This window comes from Dermacentor silvarum, chromosome 3 (genome assembly GCF_013339745.2).
Source record: "Dermacentor silvarum isolate Dsil-2018 chromosome 3, BIME_Dsil_1.4, whole genome shotgun sequence".
Lineage (NCBI taxonomy): Eukaryota > Metazoa > Arthropoda > Arachnida > Ixodida > Ixodidae > Dermacentor > Dermacentor silvarum.
Genome location: NC_051156.1, coordinates 217849853 through 217874426, shown reverse-complemented (window position 1 = coordinate 217874426; position 24574 = coordinate 217849853). Strand labels below are relative to the sequence as shown.

The 24574-nt window shown below is 44.9% G+C and overlaps 1 protein-coding gene across 1 annotated transcript in view; it reads left to right on the top strand.

Annotated features, from left to right (window-relative positions):
- Positions 1 to 24574, top strand: part of LOC119446670 (high affinity nerve growth factor receptor) — a 145400-nt gene that overhangs the window by 74823 nt on the left and 46003 nt on the right. The window contains exon 2 of the mRNA XM_037711166.2: positions 22844 to 22918. Within this exon, the coding sequence (XP_037567094.1) occupies positions 22844 to 22918 (75 nt within the window). The remainder of the gene's footprint in view (positions 1 to 22843; positions 22919 to 24574) is intronic.

The following is a 24574-nucleotide window of genomic DNA, read 5'->3' as shown; positions in this document are numbered from 1 at the left end:
TGAAGTTCCTGGTATCAGATAAGGTCAAGTTCAACTCTTGGCTGACTTCAGTTTGTGCTGTCCACAATATTGTTGTTATTATTAATCATGTAAACACGCATAGACACCACAAAGAGAAAATACCTGTTAAGCAAATAAACACAAGGAATGCGCTGACGGTGTATACTTGCAAACAATCAGGTGCGCAGAACCTTAACAGTACAATTTTCATCCGGGAAACAGAAAAAAAAATGATCATATGATGTCTAGAAAGCTGTGCACCTTGCGCGCTCCTGATTTTTGTGACAGCCTCGCGTCCAACGCTTGATTAATTAGCGAACAGTCAAATCGCTAAGCAGATGGTAACGGTTTCCAACAAGTACCAAAAATATCCTTGACCTAAACATTAAACACAACTGATAAACATGTGACCAGAGGTGCTATAACGTAAAACTATTCCAATATGTTTTTGTTATTTTTCAATCTTCTGACGTCAAACTTACGTAACCACCGATCTAAGCATCAGGCGGTGCCCTGCAGCGGTGCTTGAAAAGACTCATCGAATGCTCTACTCGTTTATAGGAGGTCTCTTTTCTTTGTTTTCAGAGCGAATAGCATCGCCTACCTTGACATGTTATTCTTATCCAATTTGCTGACAAGGGGCCAGGAACACGCAGAAGTGTAGTGGGTGTTGGTTCGGCCAAGCTCGCGCAGTGAAAGTAGTAACCGTATGAGGAGGGTGGTGCCGCCGTCTGCGATTGGCCCGCTTCTCCATCGATTGGCCCACAGCAGGTTTCCGCTGAACTATTACGTCAAACACTTGCCTTTGCTTCGAGTTGTTGATAAAGTTGATAAATTCGACTTCGCCCTGCCGTCTGCTAGCCGCCTGGTTAGCTCAGATGGTAGAGCGGCTGCCCCGGAGAGGCGGTGGTCCCGGGTTCGAGTCCCGGACCAGGACGAATTTTTCTTCAACTGCGTGGCCTTTCTTTCGAAGAACCCGTATGGGTCTCCTTTGTAGCAATTGCTGCGATTGGGTGGATGTCTCATTTTCCATTTAAGAAGGGAGACGTTAAAGAATTGAAGAATGATGAGTCCATCACCTTGCGTTCAGTATTTTATAAAATGTTCACCAAGTTAATTACCGATAGAACCAGGGCAACACTTGTTCAGTCAACCAAGAGAACAGGCTGGCTTCAGGAAGGGATATTCTACCATGGATCATATTCATGTCATCAATCAGGCAATCAAGAAATATGCGGAGTACAATTAACCTCTCCACATGGCTTTCATAGATTATGAAAAGGCATTTGATTTAGCAGAGATACCAGCAGTCATAGAGGCATTGTGTAATCAAGGAGTACAGGAGGCATACGTAAATATCTTGGGTAATATCTACAAAAATTTCACACCTACCTTGTTTCTCTACAAGAAAAGTAGAGTTACCTATCAAGAAAGGAGTCAGGCAAGGAGATACAACTCCCTCATCGGCGAATATCTCATCCCGGCGAATACAACGGCGAATATCTCAGAAAACTTCTGTTTGCAGATGACATTGTCCTGTTTAACAATACTGGGGACGAATTACAACAAATTACTGACGACATTAACCAAAAAAAGTGTAAAAGTGGTGTTGAAAATTAATATGCAGAATACAAAGCTAATGTTGAATAACCTGTCAAGCGAACAAGAATTCAGGATCGCCAGTCAGCCTTATAGTCTGTACAGGAGCACGTTTATGTAGGTCAATTGCTCACGGGGGACTCTGGTCATGAGATGGAAATTTGCAGAAGACTAAAATTGGGTTGGAGTGCATACAGCAGTCATTACTTAATTCCGACTGGGAGCTTGCCACTGCCGTTATAAAGAAAAGTGTACAAACATATTCACATACATGCTTACAAATCCACGCACCAAATCTGCTTTACCCTCTCAAGGTGTCCTGAATGGCAAATACCAATGAATTTATCGTGTAGGTATGGTGCCAGGATAAACTAAGACCAGGTTTCTCCAACTTTCCGATTCATTGGCAAAAATAAATGACGTTCCTCTCACTCTTTGTTGCGCATTCCATCGAGAGCAGTGTCCCATGTATTTATTTATGTTTGTTTGTTTGTTTGTTTGTTTGTTTGTTTGTTTGTTTGTTTGTTTGTTTGTTTGTTTGTTTGTTTGTTTGTTTGTTTGTTTGTTGTTTGTTTGTTGTTTGTTTGTTTGTTTGTTTGTTTGTTTGTTTGTTTGTAGCCATCCAAGTGTGGCGATACTTAAGATCCATGCATATCCTCCTCCTCCTATTTTTGTTCATTTCTTCCTTTCTACAGAAAATGGCAGTGATATCAAAAAAGAATTCATTCATTCATTCATTCATTCATTCATTCATTCATTCATTCATTCATTCATTCATTCATTCTTTTTTTTTTTTTCGTGCGAAGAGACACCGTATTAATTACTCCGTGAAAAGAGGCACAGTTTCTCAACATAGGTGGGCGCGGTGTCTCGCGAAATTAAAAGAACGATGTCAGAACAGTCACCCACTTTTCATTATCGCAGTACCAGCCCATAAACAGCTTCTGGGGCGCTTATTTCTGGCCTCGTTCAGGCGCGACCTCCTCCCCTTCTGACCGCACCCCCAACTTATACTGTGCCCTGTTTACAGTGTCGCGCAGCTGCCAAAAATCTTCCATGGAGAATGCCACTGAGCCGGAGCGTGGGAATGGCTTTGTATGAGTAACTCTCATTTTTGGAGCAGCCTCGACGTGGCACACATGCAGTTCACATTGTGAATGACAGTTGAAAATGTGTTTCCATCATGACTAGCGGGAAGTTTATATCTACGACTACAAAAGTTCTCAGATAGTGCGGTGAGCGCGAGAGCTTCTGTAGGCTCTCGTTGTTCTCTAGTCTTCTGCAATCGTTGTTATGCGAAGCATTTTGCATGTAGCCAGTAACGCTCTGGGTCAGAGTCATCTTCAATCGACGGGCTGTAGTCAACATCGCGCTCATTTTGGAGCTCAGACTGTCTGAGAAAAGGCTCAAGGATATATCCTGTGACTGGGAAAGTCCACAATAGGTGGTACGCATCAGTGTCTAGTACTAGGGTCGCACAGTGGGGCCGGTGACGTCGTCCTTGATGAAGCTCTTCCACTTGCAGATGACAGCGAGGGTGAGGGCTACACCAGCCTGCAACTTTAGTTACTACTTTGTGCAAGCTTCTAGCTGCATGAAGACACAAGTTTTGAGGAGTTCACCGAGCGTCTGTAATTGCCGCCTATAAGTACCATGCACTCTTTGTTACGGCTACAAATGTCATGTAGCCTCTCCCGCGGAGATACAGAGAGAGAGAGAGAGAAAAGGGAAGGAACTAAAGTGAGGTTAGCCAGTGTAAGTACCGGCTGGCTACCCTGGGCTGGTGAAATGATTATAGGAAATAAAAGGTAATAGAAGGAACAAATCAAAAGTGAAAGTGACAAAGATTAACACAATAACGCGATGCTACGCGCTACAGCTTTCAAAGCCCTTAAGAACTTGAGTGGAGCCCTTAAGGCCTTGAGTGCCGTAACCCGTCTGGACCAGTTTCCTAGAACTTTTTTCTCTGTGAAGGGGCGATCGTCTAGTTTTTCGAGCGCGGTCGCGAGCGCTTTTCTTGTCCCATTTAAACGGGGACAGTCACAGAATGCATTCAGAATGCATTCAAACTCACGTAGCCTTATATGAGCGATCAAATTGCGCACGATGGGGCAAAAGAAGGTTAAATTATTCACTTTAACAACGCTGTGTTTTCAAGATCGCTGCGCTCACGGCGCCAAACGATAAGTTATTCATGTTAACGAACCGGTGGCTTCAACATTTCAGCGTTCAGGTTTCCAGAACAGCAGTGCTTCACAGATGCGCAACGCAGAGACGAGACGCGAGAATGGCACTCGTCCGCCGATATTAAACCGACAATAGAGTGACCTTGTATGACTGGCAGACAAAGAGATTCGAAAGGTCCTTGCAGGTATACCTAGATTTAGAATAACGAAAATAATTTCACACGAGAGTGTTATGTGACGCACACGTCGCGGAATTCTCTTACAGGCTTTGCATATTCCAGCGCCGACAGTGGCGCGGGGCATCGTAGGGGCCCCTCAAAACTGTGACATTATGCATCTCCGGACGTATTTTCATCTCGCGTTCTCGCACTCTTTGAGCGCGTTTGAGTGCACTTTGAGCTCGCCGTGCACTTTTGTTTTCTTGGGGATCGAGCTCTCAAACCACCTAAAACGTCATGATGTGTCGGCAGAGCCAAACCTTGTCGATATTCGTATCCAAGAAACAAGCGGTCGCATTCAAAAACTTTTTCGTTCCCAACTACTGTTTGCCATTGACCGGTCGCCTTCAATATGTCCAACATGACGACTGGCTAGCGTCTGCTCTTGCTAACAATTTTAGCCCCAGAATTTCTTCATCAATCTAGATCAAGATTTTCATAAAGGTTGTGGAGAGTCACTGATTACTGAAAAAAAAAACATTTAAGAAAAGCATGCATACGTGCCGATCCTTTCGGACGTAGGAGAACACGACATAATTTGTATCTCGGAATGTTTACGGTATCAGCGAACGGCCTCTTTAAAGGTGCAAAAAACGGGAGGAACGAGGCGTCGTCAACGCCGGAGCAAGGCTACTCGGTCGCCATCCCGCTACAGATCCCTTGAGGAGGTCGCTCTACAATGCAAACTATACTGAGGGCAACGATCGCGTCGGAGCGCAGCCAGAGCATGGCACGCAGCCGCTCCCGACGCCGTGGCAAGCTGGAAACACTGTATAGGCAAGCACGGTCGCCGCGCATTTATCGCGCGCGGAGGACAAAAGGCCGAGTTGAAGAAGCCTCTTGTCCGATTATAGGCTCGCTATCGCGGTCTGCAGGCCCGCCTTTATCGGCGCGCATTGTTGGCGTCGATTGTCTTCGGCGAGCACTCTTGTTTTGCAAGCGCCCCTCTGCGGCATTTCCTTCCCTGTTTATTCAGCTCCTCCCCCGAAGACCACGCTTTGTTTCGAGAAAGACGCGCGTGCATCTTGGCCTTGCGATACTCTGTACAATTAATCGAATGTACACGAGAATGGATGCTGACGCCGTGGTATACTTGTCTTTTTTTCCCCTTGGCCGAGGACAAGCCCTTACCAGAGAAAAAAGGAAATAGCAAACGTTGCAACTGGGTACAGGAGGGGACAACGTCGAGGAAAGAGAGATCATTCTCACCTGGCATTTGCTGATCTTGAAAATGTTCGAGAGCTATCGTAAGCATTATTGTTATAGACGCGTGCTAGTCGGTTGCTGGATTCTCGAGTAATGTCAAGGCACAGACACCAGAAACAGAGAAACAAGCTACAAACACAGGCAGCACCTGTGTCTTCGCTTTGTGTTCCGTTTAAGTTTGCGTTGTTAACATCGATCAAGAAACGTTGAAGCGAGAGTGCTGTTGGGGCTATTCGGTAGAACAAGAACAGTTCAAACAAACGAGACACGGAAGATAAACAGCTACAGGCGCTGACTTGAGAGAAACTGAGTGTGAGTTGCAACACCGCGCTAAATGTGTTTGTTTCTTTTCCTTGTCCCGTTCGCGCTGTTTTTGTTCGATATGACAAATGTTGGTTTCTTGAACTGAAACAGTAACTAATGAGAACACCGCTATGTGAAAGGGTGTAGGCGTCATCATAAGGTGCTAAGTAGGCAGCTAAGTCTCCTTCTTTCCTTCTTTTTCCTTCACTTGAATAAAAAAATATTCTCAAAAGATATGGGCAATTGTCCAGGGGCATACGGTCTGGCTAATTGCAACCACGAGACACAGAAGAGCCTATATGCTATCGGCGTCAAACGTGCGTGATCCGAGAACAAACTCAATTAGCGCTATGGGCCTCTTGTTGCACCCTATATTTAACAGCTGCAAAAATCGGTAGGTGTACGGTATGGGAAAACGCCGGCCTACTCTTCGAGAAGTTGCAGGGAACTTACGGGCCATGTCACGTAAACCTTTGACTATACGATAGCACATCTGGCAAATGCTGGTTCGATCGTATCACGTAAGACGCGCTTAATGCTGGCGAAAGATTAGGAATACTTTCGGGGTGCAATATTACGTTAACCACGCGTGGTTATTGTGACTTGTGGCTCTGGCCCTGTAGCTTTTTTTTTTTTTTTTTTTTGTCGCAAAGGTTGTCTCCTATGCGAAATGCTCTCTATCTACGTTATTTTCGAATGTCACCGTCAAAAACGACAGCAATGACCCGTTCAGATATTTTGTCAAAGCAATAAGCTTGAATGCATAGCTCTTTCTTGCACCTACATGCTTGGGCAATATCAATTACCTCCGTATATTTGCGCCACTGAGTTTCGTTATGACACCTGCGACACATTTACGAGTGGCGAGAAACACGTGTTTGCATAACCGCGATTTACTCGTCTTGACACTTCCTTTTATCAGGCGATCATCAAACAAGAGCATTGCCTCGTTTGGTACAGTATTAGCAAAGCGATAAACTGGACGGTCCTGTTTATCTTTCACCGCGATTGTGACATAGAAACACAAGCGTCATTACACGTGCTGTTCTACGTGCGTAACATTTATCAGTGTTTGCTTGATAGCATCCCTAAATTTATGCGCACTTTTATTGTTCTTTGCTTATGCGTGCAGCAATCTCACAGCCAATTCTTGCATAGAGGAAATTACTGCCAATGTCGCATTCCTTACTTTTCCTGTGCAACCGCAAGTCAATCTCGGTGGCCCACTTGAAAGCTGCACATCTATCCATACTAACGTACCCGGCAAAATGCACGCAGTGTCTCTATGCTACCGTTACCTCGTTTGTGCATTAGCCAACTACCACATATCCTGCGATGGCTGATGTAAGAAAATATTGTGATAAATGTATCCTCCGCTGAATGCTAGACTTGCTTTCCACTCACTAAGCATCGCGTTCTGCTGTCATTATTACATAGTGTGATTACTCAGAACGTTTGACGATATACTCTGGCTCACTCTTCGTTTGTTGCCCATGATATTGCTCACATTTCTTCCAACTTGCAGACGAATCACTCACACAGCTATCCAAGATATCTTTTCGATTTTGTTTTCATAACCTTCAATCAAGCATGATTTAATAACCTTCGTCAGCAAGCATGATGTAAAGAACTCGTTTTAGCCTTTTTTAGTAGCATTTCTGCCTCGTTGCCACATAATTTATACATATTTCATATCCTATGTTCCTTTCGTGTTTGATTTTCCTTATGGGCTGTAATCAAGTCCTGTGTGTAAGGCTAACAGGCGTTGCGTAGCATGGACGGGCAATCGCCCTCCGAGTGGCGTCGGCCACTCGGTGATTTTGGACGGCAGATAACGCGGGATATGGCATGATTTCTCTTGAGCAAACGCATTCTCAAAATTACCTATGATGCAACGCGGAGACATTGGCGAGTTCGTTAATCGCGCTTAGCTTCAGCGCTCAAAGACCACGCACGAGGAAAGAGACGCGAGGTACTCTAAACGTTTCGCATGCCTTGCCCCCTTTTGAGGCACCTTCGTGTTGTAGTTCTAAGGATTCTGCGTCCGATGCCGACGTGCTTGAGCTTGTGGTGAAACAGTCGTGCACGTTTCGAATGTGCTCTTAACTTGCCCGCTTTATTCCCAGTAAGGGAGAGAAATGTGTTAGACTTTAGAGCAATGGAGAGTCCTGAGCTTTCTTTGTGAACTATTCTTGGACCATGGCCATGTCTACAAGCATTGCAGAAGGAGCATTTTGTGCTGTGCGGATTTTTCATTTCTTTTTTCGTGCCACCTTGATCAAAGGTAGTAATAGTGCACGTGCGTTCGAACTTTTGAATATTTTGGTTTAGTTTGCACTGAATGCGGGTGCATTCAAATTTTATCTCATCCCCCCCCCCCCTTTTTTTTTTCAACCTGGCGCGTCCTTGCGTGTGACGTCAAATCGTCCACCATTTGATTATTTTTCACTTTGCTCTGTTATCGGTATTTTGTCGAGTAACTTTCGTCATTCGTGGTACCGTAATATGTACAAGCGAAATAAGGTAACAGGAGGCATGTGCTTCCAAACTCTCAAACTGATCCCCTAGCTAAATCTATCATCACCCTGCGGTATATTTTTTGAGGCTAGCTTCAAACATCTCCGGTTAAGACGATTTGCATCGGGATTCCAGCAGTGACGTTACGTATGGACCGTTGGGCAACAAAGCTATTTCACGCACCGCTGTCCGAAAGTGGACGCAGCGACTGTTTGCGCATGTCTCGACGAAGAGTGAGCGTTGGCACTTTCCTTTCGGTGAGCCTCGATTTACACAACAGGGAGGGGCTCCCAAAAAAGAAAAGAATCGTCAGCGGGCGTAGAATGCGAGGACGCTTCCAGTGGTGTTCGGTTCTCACCCTTCAAGGCAACGCCAAGGCGACGCGTGCATGCTCTGAGAAATGGGCTTCCCAAAAAAAGACCGAGTCCTGACATGCTCGAAGAGGAAAAGAACCGTGCCGGCGTTATCCACGAATGGAAGAAACACGAACTACGACCGAGAAGGGAATGGCGCCACAGAGTAAACGGTTTCTGTCGACGAGAAGATTCGAGGCGCCAGCTACTCGGTCGCGCAAATCTGTTTCCCAACGCTCGGTGAAGACGCGTCGAGCTTTTGTGGCAAGCGCTCCACAGAGCTGGGGAAACGAGTGCTGCCAGATAATCGCGGTTGCGTTATGCGCGAAAACACCTGAGGAGATTTTCATTTGAGTAAATCGAAGACTTAGAACTCTTTAATAAAAGTACTTGTTACGAGAAAAAAGGGAGAGGGAGCTCCTTTGATGAATTCTGGAGATGTTTGCCTGTCGCATTGCCTAGCATGCTCCACCAGATGGTAATGATGATAAATTAAATGATATGCCCACTACACCGTCACTGACACAAACAAAACAAAAAACAAGCCACTAACTAAGATGGCTCATTTAGATCAGCAAGAATAGGGCGATGTGTACAACTCCGTAAGAATTGGTTTTGAAGGTGTACAGGCGGAAATTCCTGCGCTGTCATTTATAAATTACCATTAGCATTACAAAGGCGTAGTTGAATTTGACTGTTTCCTGTCGTTTTTTATTATCGTTATCACAAAAGAAGTGTAACTGAATTTTGTCATCACTGCACATAACGTACAATTCCAGACCGAGCAACCACTATGGCCCGTATTCACAAGAACTTGCTACGCTAGAATTGTCCGTAACAATAAATTCGAGCCAATAGTGATGTTGGACATAATATTAGCGTAGGTGGTCTGCCAGTGTCAAAGAACGCTTACGAACGAGAAGCTTCGTGAAATTGCCCCCAGCAGATTTTTAATGCGAAAGCATTATATACCCCATTACGCGAAAATCCGGCGGCGTCGGTGTGACCGAAAGAGAGTACCGAACATGTCCGACGCCGCAAAGAGTAAAAACACATCAACCTTTCTTGCTAGTGATTGCTTTTGTTTTTACTTTCGCAATGAACTCAGTGAACACTGCTTCACACTTCCCATGATATGAACGCGCAAAATTTGTGGTGACAGATTCGGTATGTAAGTGCGCGTCTGAGAAAAGTGCGCATTACTGTCTGCTCTGAACGAATATATAGTCGTTCGCTATGCAAACCTTAGGCAGTTTGTAAACGTGTTATAGACTACATATCAAGTATTCATCGACTACTTTTTCAGAATAAAATTTTCACTTCTGCCAATGCATAATATATCGACGCTATATAAAAGATACTTCGCTCAAATTTCGAGGTCGTCAGATTACGTGCTTTCTGATATGGTCTGTTGACTGTATAGACAGTTCTTCTTTTGCTTCGTTCTGTGTCATGTTGTACTATAGCGTTATTAAAACTGCTCTGTGCACGTCACAGATACAACACCACAGCACAAGCGAAGATAAAGTAGCACATCATTTCATTTTTCCTCATACATAGCTGCAGTAGCAAGCAAGACTAGGTCAACCTCTCCAAGATTCATTAAAGAGCTCTCTCTCTTCTCTTAAACATGCTTTCTTAATGCAAGCTCGCTTTACGACTCTAATTAGGACATTTATAATCATGCGCCCTCTACCATTCAACCCCTTTAGGGGCTTCCCGCAGAAGAACGTAGAATGTCAAGAATATTTTGCACACTGTGAGAGTTGCCACCAGACGCATCTGATAGAAGCGTGAAGGTGTGTCGGTACCTGATCTAAATTGGGCGGTGTAGTTTCTATTTTTGTACTCATGCAGGTGTATGACCTTCATTTTATGTTGTCGGGGCGTACAGGGAGATTCATAAATGAAGAGGTTGACGCTTTTACAACCTCAGCGATATATAGCTGACCCAGTGGCTGAGGATGTTGCTCGGGGAACCCAGTAACAGTGGCGACATTTCGTCGATATACCTGTGTTCCATTGTAGGCCAATTGCACCAGACTGCGCACTGTGCTTTGAGCCGAGTGGACGATAGGTCTTTTCTCAAACCTGAGAACCCGCCCGCGTGAAGTTTCATCTCGTCCCCCCAGAAAGTCACCTGACCAAGTCCGTAGTATTTGAGTGTCTACAAAAGAAGGGCCTTCCACATGCGTGCCTGCAACACCTTGTGTTTCCAGGCAGGTCAGCCACAGCTCCCAAGGAACGTTCGCGCCTTATTCGTGCATTTATAAGAGAGCCAGGTTTCCTGGACGTGTAATCACATGCGCCAGTGGCAATGAAAGAGACGCTCAGTCAGAGCGATTGCCTGCCTCGATCGCCAGGCTAAACGCGCCTATTGCTACAACCCATCGGTTGTAACAACATGAGCGTTACTCACACACCCAGCTTTTATCGTATCAACCAACGTGTGTGTCATACCGTAGGGTTGACATGCCTAGAACTAAGCAAATTTCTTCTACAACAAATTCATGCAAGAATTCTTATTCTTCCCTAGATCTACAAAAGAGTTAAAGCGGTTTCCTAAATAAATTATATCAATTATATCCCACAAGCTATTTGCACCATCATCATGATGTTGTTGTGTTTTGCGACTGTTTGCGGTCTGTCACAATTTCTTTCGTTGCTTTTGACTTACTTGTATTCTTCAGTCATGTTTCCACCCGCTTCCACAGTAATGTCACTAAGTGCTGTGGATAAATAAATAAATAAATAAATAAATAAATAAATAAATAAATAAATAAATAAATAAATAAATAAATAAATAAATAAAACCTAATGCCACCGTCAGAGGCAGCCGGATTTAATGCCCGACTATAAACGAGACTCGTTTACCTAGTACAGGTAATCTCTGAACTCGTGCCTCTTCTCACTATCTTTCCTTCACTTCCGTTCCAGTATAAGAAGCGAACTCTGGCATGCTTAGCCTCCCTTCCATTATTTCAGTCTTCTTTTTTATTTTATGTTATCTGTGCTCTAGAAGATGGCGGTACCTGTAAGACGGCGCCGGATACTCTTCCCTTAGCTAATCCATAGATGTGCTCCAAGACGGTTTCAAACTAAGAATACAGAACGATAGTTTCAATGTTCATATACATACACAACTTAAATTCACTAAAACATGTTTATGAATTGTTTAGTCTTGCGATGAGTCTGAAGAAGACATGGAACATATTCTACGACACAGGAAGAATTACGTAATCCTCAACGTAAGAGGCTGTCCTCGAAGATTCAATGTCGGGGTAAGAGGCCAAAATGGCTAAATAATATCATGGGCACATGGCGCTGAAAAAAACTGCAACACAGTGCCGATCGCGCATTAGCTCAGCTGTACTTGAAGAATCAAAAACGTCGAACAGTTTCTGGATCTTATTATTGCAACTTTGATCACGACGTTGTATTTGGATTTCTCAACGCTTGGGCGTATTATATTGTTCTCTTTGCCTCTATCGCTTTCTAACATATAACACTTTCCAAAATTATGACTTCTCGCACCATTTTGACGAACTTGAAACACTGTAGTTGTGCTGACCTGCTCTTGTCTTCCAGGATAGTGTTCTTTATCTCCACAGAGCGTCTCTATCACCCTATTATATGCTTTGTGCAACTTTTGCAATGCCTCATAAAAGATACAGCCCCCTTTTCTCGAGCTCCGACAATTCTCTGTACGGTGTGACTGCTATTTTAGAGATGTCCGACAATCAAAGGCGTACCCATTTCTTTACAGCTGTTCATGCGGTGCGCTCCATTCAGGCGTATTATTTTTATTTTAAAAAAACGTATGCCTCGCTTTTTGTGCTACATTACGTGATTTAATTCAATCGGTTATCACATTAATGGCTTTACTTTTCCCATGAAATAAAAAAACTAAAAAACAATTCACCGCCCGTGCTCTTCGTACAAATGGTAAACCAGCAAAGCGGGAATGTGCAGCCTCAGTATGATCCACGCGTGATTCCTTTCCTTCTTTGCTTCTTTCTTTCTTGTCCCTGGCTGTTACCCGCATATCCCTTGCTAATACCCGCATATATCTCTTGCTCATACCCGCATACCCATGCGCGTAAGTATGCGCCACACGTGATTTTATTATCGTTAATCTCGACGTAGCTGACGAGCATGTGATGTTATTGATGTCACGACCTGTCAATCATGTCAGTCACACATTTTTACCCTTCCATACCAATTTTGGTATATACCATGTGAACGAGATAGGTTTTCGATAGGTTTATTCCCGCCGGAGGGTTTCTGTGGTCTCACCACGAGTGTTTCAGCCTAGGCATATACAGCTTCGCTGTAATAATAAACGCCTACCTCCCTCTCCCCCCCCCCCCCCCCCCCCCATCCAAAAAAATAAAAAATTGTCGCGCGTTCCCTTTAGTACTGTAAAATTTAAACGGGAACAGCACCACAACAGTAGATGTATCGCTTCCCGCGAAATAATGCTACCGCGATAAACACACGTGGCTGCGTTTGTGCGCCTCGGGCGCCTCAGGGTCGAGCGTCGCGGTCGCAGTGGATCGCGGGGGCCATTCCGACCGTGTGAATAACGCAGGAGCTCGCGCCGCGCCCCTTCCAGGATGCGTTAGCATCAGCTTTTCGCGCCGTCATTGCCGCTGTTAACGATCGCCGCTCCGCCCCAGCGAGAGAGGGTGAAGACGACGCCGACAAGAACGCACGCACGCAAAAAAAAAAAAGAGAGAGAAAAGAAAACGCGCACTCCTACCACGTAATTATCTTCGTCTGGCATTGTCCTTGCCGCGTTGTCATTCGAGCTTTGCGCAGGACCGCGCATCTTTCGCGATACCATGTATTTTTCCTAATGAGCAGTCCCCCTCACAGCGCACGGCTTCCAAGTCATGCAATGCTGCGCGCATTTGCGCAGCAGCATAGGTGAGTCTCACTTATCAAGTGTCTCTCGTTACAGAATAGCTTCGGAGTGGAGTCGCTTCTTTCTTTCTTTCTTTCTTTCTTTCTTTCTTTCTTTCTTTCTTTCTTTCTTTCTTACTGGTAGAAAAAAAAAGGAGGGGAGGGGGGATGCCGGTTAACCACCCTGCCTTTAAATAGAGAGCTTTCTCTCCTTCTGTTGCTAGCTATACTATACATACCTGGAGTTGTGTTTAACCACGCTTAACCGCAAGGTCGTGCAAAATAAATGTCCAACACTTTTCCCATCAACGAGCGTGTGTTGCCCCGCCTACCCCGCCACGCGTTCGGCTTCGTGTTCCAGCGGCATCTCAGTGGCAGCGATTAGTATGCGGGGATCGAGGCAGGCGCGGAGGTCGCTTGTTATTCACGGCTAACTGATTGCACCCAAGTGGCGCACGTGCACAGGCGCTAAGCATTTAGGTCGAATGAGGATGGGAGAGAGCGAGGGGAGTGAAGAGAGGGGGGAGTACCGAGCGAGGAAGTGGAACGGCAACTCTGCGCTTGCCGTGATGAAACACGGAAGGGAGAAAAGAGAGAAAAAGGAAAACAGAAGTGACAGAGATAAAGAGTTCTTAGTGGTTATCCGCTTAACGGGAAAGAAGTCACTGAATATAGCGAGATCGACGGAGTACGTTATATAGCACACTGCGCAAAAACACAATAATAATAATAATAATAATAATAATAATAATAATAATAATAATAATAATAATAATAATAATAATAATAATAATAATAATAATAATAACAGCCAGCGCTTTTTGCTGCGGTCTGAGACAACGCCGTACTTGGTTGGTCTTCCTTTATGAGAGTTTCTCGTTTACTATGAGACAGCATTTAAGAAGTCAATAGAAGCGGAGCACAGGGCATTAGGTTTGAGATGTCTAGCATTCTTTCAGAGAATCGCAGCACCTCAGAGCGCTTTTGTTCAGAGCAGTACCGTCAGTCCCCCTTTTTTTTCTGTGGTTTTTCTTTCTTTCTTTTTTTTTTTTAAGCAAACCTGTTAAGGGCTAGTCCCCCCAGGATCGTGTCCGCGTGTAGAAAAAAACAAACAAAAAAAAAACAAAAAAACAAAAAAACGCACCAGCCCTTCCTCTGTCGAGAAAATGGGGGTAAGCGAAGCTAGGTCGTGTGTGTATCTGACCTTTGTCAGGGCAACGTAAAGTTCACGACATGTCACGGTAATATAACATAAACGTTTATTAAATGTATGCGTCGAGGGAAGGAAACGTACAACGCAATGGAAGGAAAAGTTGCACGAACGGGGAAGAAAAGTAGAAGGAAAGGGAACGAAAAATACCACGAAAGGGAACGAAAAGTAGTAGGAAAGGGAAGGGAAAGTACGTAGTAGGTCAAGTACACACACGACAACCTTTGCTTACCCCCATTTTCTCGACAGGGCAAGGACTGGTGATTTCCTTTCATTCTCTCTCTCTCTTTCTCTCTGTCTTTCTTTATTTTTTTGCGTGACTGGGTGAAGGGGTGCTACAACAACCATGTTTTCCAGATTCCAGATTTCAAACTTTAACCTTTATCGGTGTATACGCGTCGATAACCTCCTTCTCGCATCGCCTCTACCGTACGCATTACGACATGGGACATGCAAAGCGTTGCCAACTAAACGCGCATCATGATCGCTGTTTTGTTTCATTCGCGTCGACGTCAGCCCGTCGACGCGTGTTTCGCTGCGGGACGATAAACTGAAGCACTCGCATGCCTTCTCATTTTGCATAGGCATCTTGCTCGTCCTTACTAATGCATTAGAAATTATGTGGCGTGAATGTATTTAGTATAAAAAGCCGACCAGGTACAGACTGCGGCCACCCGAATATTCATTGTCTTGGGTTAGGAACGGGTTCGAACGACGCTGCCGCCGTATCGGAATTCGGGCGACCAGCGTACAAAGCCCATCTTCAGACATTCAATCGGCAGCTTTATTAGCCTGTCAGTATGCGTACCTGCAGTTTACGAAATACCGGAACGCTAGAGACGTATAGACGACCGCCGCACCTTATTGGGGCGCTTTGTTCAACCAGAAAGTGTTCGAAACGATGTTGCGTTGAACGCTGTTCTCGACGAAAGAAACAAACGTGTGTAATAATGGCTGTGTTACAGCCGACGCATTTACGCCAGCAGAGCACATCGTCTGCAATAGCAATAATGTAGCTCTGGTTAAAGTCAGCATCATAGGATCGCGCCACCGGCGCAGTTGCTAACGTGTACGCCTCCGGTATTTTGTAAGCTTCAATACCTTTTCGAACAAGCTAAAACTACCGAGAGTTCGAAATTTAAAAACAGCAAACTCTCCTGCCCAGGTTGCTTGTGCGCCTCTGCGGACGTTCATTGCATCTGATACTGTCTGAAAGATTGGTAGACTTACTACGCGTAATATAGGGGCTTTTTGTCGCTGTCATTGTTCGATGCTGTCAGCAAAACTTTTTTTTTAATTTTTTGTTAAGGTTAAGCGTTGTTCAGGTGCACCTTACTGTGGGGCCTTTTCGTCATTGACAGCTCCTGCTCCAGTTGGCAGAGTGCGACCAAGGTTGCCTGTGTCTGCGTACACGCTTGCAATTTGTTCTTGCCTCTGAGATGCAGGTTGGTGAAACGCGGATCTTCGAGTGAAACGCCCACTTACGCACCGCACCACGCATAACCTGTACTGTATGCACTGAGGACGGGTAAGGGGAGACAGTAAGATGAAAAGGAAAGCGGAGAAGGGAAGCAAACGCACTCAAATAAAAGTATACAGGCACATCTAACGCCTACATTGCAATCTATGTGAAGCGAAACTTTCGTCAAGTGGTTAATTAAAATGTTATAGAACTGTTCATCACTTGTAACGCGTTTTGCAACTAAGCGATTACGTGCCCAGATAGATTAATCCTTTAATCTATCCTTCTAAGAGAAGAAAGCTCTTATAGGTGTGCCGTTTGTTGCGTTAATAAATTTTGTTGGATTCCAGATGAATTCCCGATGAATTCCCTTGGATTCCATTGAATTTCAATTGGTTTTTGTCGCAATCGGATTAGATCGCGCATTTCCAGATACGCTCGCAATGACGCAAAGAAGCTTTTGATGCTTAAATGGCGCGACGGGGTAGTACTTGCACCGTCTCAATCGAAAATAATCTGCCCGTGCACGATGATGAGAGAGTCACAAAACCATCAAATACAAAGGAGCAACGTCTTCGTGCTAATCGTTACTTGAATGCACCGCGATGCTATATAGAATGACAACTGACAAGATACTAGAAAAACAGTCTATTTTCATCCATTTTTTTTTCGTTGTTTATTTAGTGTCGCGCTGTATAAAAGTAGTAGGAAATGTATACCAACTATCCCGAATGTCTGTTATTGAACATCGTGAAATCTGTTGCGGAGATGTTGCAAGGCTGGATGTAAAACTTGTGCTCACTATAGTGGCCTAAATGTAGTGTAGACTCTATTGCACGGTAGAGTCTTTACTAAACTGTCTAGGCTGAAAGGCTGCTCGGCCCATAGCGCTGTCAACGAAAATGCCCTTGGAATTCTCTGCTCTCGCTCTCCTGTCTGCAATGTGCGCGAACACGCACGAACCTAATCTCCGCAAATACGCAACTCAGCGATGTAGGAGCGCGCGCTGATGCGAATGCACGCATAGATTTCTATATAACTGCTTTATAGGCGAATGTGAGTTTCGGCCCTGGGTCGACATGAGCACCTTGTTTTAAAAGGACACTAATGAGCCCCAGTAAATGTATTTAGATTGAAGAAGTATCCTTTCGGAGCTTTATTCTGGTAATAGGTTGATGATATAAAGAGAAAATGAAAGTCAAAATTAATCTCTTTTTTTTAATTTGGCATCGATTCGAATTGTAACGAGTGTGGCGTCACGAATTTTATTATAAGTTTCCGTATCGAAGCATTTGTGCCCAAGTAAAAGGCTCTTCAAACGATAAGTTTCTGGCCATTTTAGGGTACAGTGTAGCCCATCTTCACAGATCAAAATATGACTAGGTCCACGTAGACGCTGTCAAAATCCATGACGTTACGGCTAGGGATTGTATTCTTTTTTTTTTTTTCACACACCAAGTATTCTCCCGTGGTAATAATGGCCCTTTCTTCTTTCTTTCTTTTTTATTGTGAAAGGTCAATTGACGAGCACAACTGACTTATTTTTCGCTTAGTGTCCCTTTAAACACACCGACATTTTTAGCGATATGAGCTCTGCTTCAGACGTGTATTACTGGTGCTCTGTGATTGGCTGTCACTGCAGCAATGATATCCTTATCGCGTAAAGAGAGAGAGAGAGAGAGAGAGAAACGCAGTGAGGTTAACCAGAACGGAAAATCCGGTTGGCTACCCTACACTTGGGAAAGGAGGAGGTAGAAAGATAAAAAAGAATAAAGAGATAGAGAGTGCACCCGCACACACACGATCACTGCCAGTCACAATCGCCGCTCATTATCACAACACAGGATGAACACCGTTTCAGGCTAGAGCCGTTGGTGCAGGTTCGTTCCCCTCAAAAACTGTGGCGATGCCTTCGTCGCCCTCTGCTGCAATGTTGTTAGCTCGGCATTCCGAAGTTTTTTGTTCAGTGCTTTGGTCTGTGAGCAAAGTGAGCTGGCGCAATGCCGAGCAGTCATGGCCGTACGCTCTAGCACGGACAGTTACACAGAACGTGCCGATTGGTCTCCTCGCCACCACAGTTCTCCTTATCGTGTAGCTCGCTATCACGATTGGCGGACACTGGAGTGGCGGCCAGTTAGAAAGCACTATTACGTAAGAGTAGGTTTATGTTTAATGTGCGGGCTAACGACTCAGAAGTTCGTTGTTTATGAGCGCCCCACAGTTTTGGGGACATTTAATCTCGCATTATGAAGCAAACCTCGACTCGACGCTGTTCCCTCACTCCATGATGGTGATTATGAGCGAAATATTGCTTTGTAACTGGGAGGCGGCAGTACCACCACGCTCCGTCCTACTACTTAAGGTAATATCAGCTTTAATGCCACTATATTTGCGCTTTAATATTTATATCCATTCCTCGCTGTTTATAGTAAACGCATGACCACACCATACGGCAGCCATTTACTAATTTCTATTAGACATCCTTCTCATTCTTCTGAACTTAATTATGCTGCACTAATCTTCCAATCAAATCTTGCTCATGTTAACCGTGCCAATGCTTACCCTCCCCATACTTATCCTCCCTAAAACTTCATCGAGATTGACCCCATTTTTATTTACTGCTGGATGGTTAATCTGACATTAAAGCAAGATATGTACAATTGCTTCCGCATTACCTTTCAACAGGTCATCTTCTTCAGTAAACCTACATATCTATCTTCGCGCTCTTAGCGTGCTTGCGAGCTTCAAAAAGAAGTACATTGCCCCTTGATTTATCATAGAACATATCCTTCTCGATCCCCTTCCTTTTTTTATATATGTTATTATCCACTGTTTCTTATTTTCCATCTACTCTTTGTGCTTTTAGGCTTCTCAGGTTGCTTTAGGTTTATTGAATATTATTTCTTTTCGTGCATAACATTTTCCTGCTTGCGAACTTTTCTGTGAAACAAGTGGCTTCAGTGAATATTTTATGGTATTAGGGCACATGTCGCCGCTGCGCAGTTGAGCCACCCAGTGCTCGAGGCATGCCCATTTCTTGACAATCATTTGGCCAGCCATACTATATGCCAAATATCATAAATACCAGCCCCAGTCACTTCCTAATATATGCCACGAGAAGGCAGTTTTGCCTGTCTGCAAACGTACTACAGTTTACGGAGTTTAGAGTTTACGGTATGCAGGATCAGAGGTGCTGGTTGCGTCAGCTTGTGACACTTTCTTCAACCACAACGCTTAAGAAACGTTCCCTGCTGTGTCAGTGTTCCCAAAGAAGGGGAACAAACAAAGAGAGATCATCTTTACGGTAATTATCGTTACTGCCGCCGCCTTCTTATCAGCAGATAGGTAGAACATATTCGTTGCAATTTCATATCTGTGTACTCGTGTTCGACGTCAGCGTCACAAGACGCGCGACCAGTAATGCTGCGCACGTCTCTTTCCAGTGTTTCGGTGTTCTGTAAACTGTAATTCCCCCATTAGGGACAAGTGTAAAAACTGCCCCCCGCACTACTTTTTCTACTACTTACGGCACTCCCCAACAGAAACACAGCATGTGCAAAAAGGTGTATCATTTCAGGCGCTTTGAGCGCTCGTCGAACGATCACCGAGGCTCCTCTCGGTGACACGCCCTCTGTCGTTACTGACCTGGAGGGGTTCTCAGCCAGCTGTAGACGCGGCACGTTCCATAGCCTGTGATGACACCCGTGACGCTAACCCCGCCACTCCTCTCGAGCGGCCATCACCTGAAGAGCACTCGGCGTTCGGCTCTCCAGCATGCCTGCTGCGCCGCTTCATTTTGCGCCACTCAACGCCTCGTCGTCGCGGAGCCTATATCGCCGCTGCGGCAATATATACGACAGTGTTGGAGCAGCTGGCCCGCTCATATGGCGGGCCCGACCACGGCAACAGCCGCTGCCCATTCGTATCGCTAGAGGTGTCGCCCTGTCCTGTGACTGCGTGTCGATTATGGCGTGCTCGCTGCCGTCGCCATTCCACGCTGTTATACGACTAGAGAGAACTGCGAGCCCACCATTAAAAGAAACCCACGGAAAGCGCGAACACTTTACGTGGACAGGCTGCTTGAGGAGCTCGAGAGTCGTCGACCATTGTCCTTGCGATGTTAAAGATCGGAGCCTGTTTTACGGGCCCCTGAAACACTTTTGGAGCTGAAGCTTGTAAACACTCCCAATATAGGCGTAGTAAAATCTTTCGGTCACACAACGCTGACCCTGTGCGCATAGGTTACAGTTTGGCCACAGGGATATCTAGGAACCATATCACGCACCTTCTTTCGTGCGTGTGCGTTGTGTGCGTGTGTGCTTTTTTTTTTTTTTTTTTTTCGTTTGACCCACGGTAGCAGGCCTTCCATGCCATCAACCTTTGCCATTTTTTTTTTAACCTTACTGCTTCTTATTCCAGGCTGCAGCACTGTTACGGTGCCTTGGCGCTTGTGATAAGATACATCTTTTTGCAAACTCGATGACTGCTATATGAAGGCTCTCTTGTCTTCCGAATGCACCATCTCCCCCGCTCCTGCTCCTCCTCAAATGGGGAAAGGAATCCTAAGCTAGATAAGCACGCACACGAAAATATTACAAATGTATCGCTGCCTTCGAGAAAACATAGAAGACATAGTATTTCAGAGTTCGATACTAAGTTTAGTGAACAACTCCATCATGGTGACATATAAGTTCGAAGCCTTGAATCGACTTGGTTCGTATCCAATAGGCTCATTTCTTTCCTACAGTATATTTCTTGGTGCCTATTACTTCTGTCAGCGATATTCAAGTCCGTAGGGCTCCTGAGAGAGGAAATAATGAGGAAAGGCTATGGTCAAAAATAGATAATATACTGGCAAGTAATGGTTTCTTGACCTCGAAACTGATAGCGTTAAGCGTTGACTGTGATGACGGCCCCGACACGTCGAGTCCAGTTGCATATCCGTCACCGAATCGAAGATAAGGTATTGGTGACGGGCTTGCTCAGCGCAGTGCACGTTGTCGACGCCGTTAATATGTCCTCGGGCGACGTCAGCGTCGTCCATGGAAGGTGCTTCAATAGCCCTTTCAGTAACCAGGTTACAGTGAGTACCGCGGCAAAATCAATTTGCGGTTGGAGCCGAAATTGGGGCAGACTCTAAGGTCGGCCGACAGGCGATGCTGACGTGTCGCCCGCGTGTACATCCTTGTGATTGTGGCAGCTCGTCTATCACTGCCACCGATGTCTTCATCTCAGAAGACGAATGAACCGAGGGTTATGGGGCTTGCAACTGGGTGCTTGTAACTCGTGTTGATTCAGAAGCAGCCAAATCTAGATTTTTTTTCTGGAATAGTATACTCTGTGTTAAGCAACCCGTACGACAATGTGAGTTACCAACGTAGCAAAGACACGAGCGGTCTCATTCTTTGTTTTCCCTTTTTTAAAAAGTACGGTTCCGACTCTAAATACCATATTTTGTAAGATAGAAGATAGCGGGCGTTTCTCTTGACAACATCACGTGCTACGTTTCAACGCAAGCATGTGCGGTCGGCACTTTGCATTTGTTTGACCGATGACCAGTTCCGGCGCTGCATGGGCGATAGGGCGACGCGGTAAAGCGAACTTCACAGTGAGCAAATCCCCCTGTTTTACGACTGACGTTGAATGAGCACTGCGGAGGCGCTTTTAAAAAAGCACGCATGCGGAACACTCTGTCACTCCAGTATGTTTGCGATATGCTCACTCGAACAAATTGTGTAAGCGTATTTGTAGTATGGAGTTTCGTAAGGAAGTGAACATTTCCGTCCACACAGTTCCTAACGACCCATTCGTTTTCGTTCTTGAAAGATAAACGGAACGATAGCCCCAATCATATGGTAAAATAAACCACGGTTTTAGCGCGGCAAAGCGTAGCCGCGGTTCTAGTTAACCGGCAAAACAGTGTTACTGCCAGCATAGGGAAAACAGGACACAGAAAAAACAGTGATTGCAATGCATCTTCTTCTCGTTTTCTTACCTTTCTCGTTGTTCTGATTGATCGATTCGCCAGACACAGAACGCGTCGACAGCGTTTTGCTTTAGCGTCGGGCCTTGCCATACAGATGCTGGAGTTTGTAATGCAGGTTCGTTTCTGTGTGTTCCTATCGCACTGCTGTGCAGTACATATTTCTTTTACCGCACGAGAAATTCGCAGCGTGTGGACCTGACCCTGATTCCGTAGCCGTTAGATAGAGTGGAAACATAGGAGAAAATGATCGGTAATATATAGTTGCGGCATGCAGAGGCGCGGAGTGATGTTGAATAGCGGAAGCGTTACTTTATAACAAATGTTCAACGCTGACTAACTTGAGCTCTCCGAACGTTTGTGAGTGTGCTAGGTCGTATTGAGCAAAAAGGAAATGCATCTACGAGTTTATATGATATTGCACCAATTTTTCTCGTCATCGCTTCTTCCTTATTGTGTGTGTGTGGATGTGTTTACACGTTTGTTTTGAAAGTGTTGGCCTATTGGTCGATGCTGGCAGCTCCTTTTCTTGTAGAATTCTAATAAAGAATAATCTGTTTTTGCTTCTGTATGCTCACTTGTTGCATATATATATATATATATATATATATATATATATATATATATATATATAAACTAGCTAAGCTGGGGTAAAATTACGTCTGTGCTGCTTCTGCTTCTGAGGCAAAGTGAAAGAACATCGATTATCCAATGGTTATGCAGCTTACTTCAACTCATGCTCTGTGGTATACCGTGAACAAAACCTCCGCTCCTGAGCGCATAAGCTTTCCAGAAATAATCGCTAAACTTAGTCGACGATACGGTGTGCAGCGAGGCGTGGGTGCATTTCGCCGTCTGATGCTCGAGTTAAGGTATGTGTGTTGTTTTATTTGCTTTGCAGAAGTATCGAGAACCAGAGAAACTTCGTGGAGCTCAACGAGACTCAGCTGCAGTGGTACCCTTCCCTGAAGACACTGTGAGTAGAACCGCCCGTCTACTTTTGCAAGAAGCGCGAACGTTTCCGTTCTTCTTCTTTTTATTTAATTGAGCGACGCGGAGTAATGAAAAAAAAAATTGAAGTCCTAGGCTGTATTCAGGTTGTTGGGTTTAAAACCAGTCAGCTTACCTTCGCAGAAATTGCTTGATCGTTAGGTAAAATTAAGGTAATGCTTATGAGTGTAGAACTTTTTGGCACGTTTTCAGAAAGCATTCACTCTATTCGCAATTCCGGGCGCCTTTTTTTACGGTCAAACATTGACATACGTACCTCTTTGTATGTTACGACATTTTCTTATTCGTCTACGTTGGGTGGTGTAAAGTGACTCACATACAGAAATATACAGTTCCCTGTCAAGTTGGAAACTCATTGTCTCGTGAACGAAGCCATGCCGCGAAACGTCGGCAACGGTCACAGCACATGTTATTGAATTTTTACGTTTGTGCATCAGCGCGTTCTTTCTGTCGATTGATAATTATTTAGCAAGGTATAATGCGTTGGGCGAGTTGGTGCATAGCTTAACGAATCAATTGTGGCGCAAGGAAATGACGAAGAAAACCAAGTAGGAGACAGTATAGGATAGGATAATTATTCGGTGCTCCTTACATCTCCTGACTAGCGGAAGGATATATATGTCTCCACGTTGCGGAACGGGAGTGAAAGTCGTCGTTTTCCTGAAAACTGTAAGAGTTAAAGCAGCATACAAAATACCCGCCGGGGTGGCTCAGTCAGCTAAGGCGTTGCGCTGCTGAGCACGAGGTCGCGGGATCGAATCCCGGCCCCGGCGGCCGCATTTCGATGGAGGCGAAATGCAAAAACGCCCGTGTGCTTGCGTTGTAGTGCACGCTAAAGAACCCCAGGTGGTCAAAATTAATCCGGAGCCCTCCACTACGGCGTGCCTCATAATCAGAACTGGTTTTGGCACGTAAAACCCCAGAAAGAAGAAGAAGAAGCAGCATACAAACGACAGTTTCTATTTTCCGTTATACATCTTGCATGCGAGCAATGTGGTAATCTGAGAGCAAGATACCGCAACGCGCACGAAAATATTTCATTAAAGCGATATTATCTCTTGTGCAGTTTCGGCTTCGAGGTGTAAAAAAAGCTGTCGCTCGACGTGCAGCCACAGGTGAAGGCTGCAACAGCTGTGGTGTCAACTGCAGTCCTTGAGAAAGAACTGTCGCTTCACCGCTCGTTGCGTAGCAGCTTACTTATCCCCAAGCCACAGTTTGTGCATTTTCTCCGACTGCGCGCATCCGGCTGCAAACGCTGTTGCTTCGGTGGTTGCGTTTAATCTAAGCTCGCTTTTGGACTTCCACGCGAGCTTTGCACACGGAGCCTGGTGATTCACGAAAGCAGGGAGCTGCTGGTCACAGAAAAAGACTGCCATTGCATTAATTCTGACAGACTGTGAGCTCCGCCTTATAGTCAGCGGTTGCAAAAGATGTAATGAAAAAAAAAGACAATGATTCAAAATTGGAAATTGTTCCCTCTGTTGCAAACTGTAATGTGTTGTCATACTGCTAAATAAAAACAAGTAAAAAGAAATTGCAACAGAACCCAACTGAAGATTAATGTTGACGTTAATGCGATTAGCATTGAAACAATTTAGCGACACATATTGTCAGTGCTGAA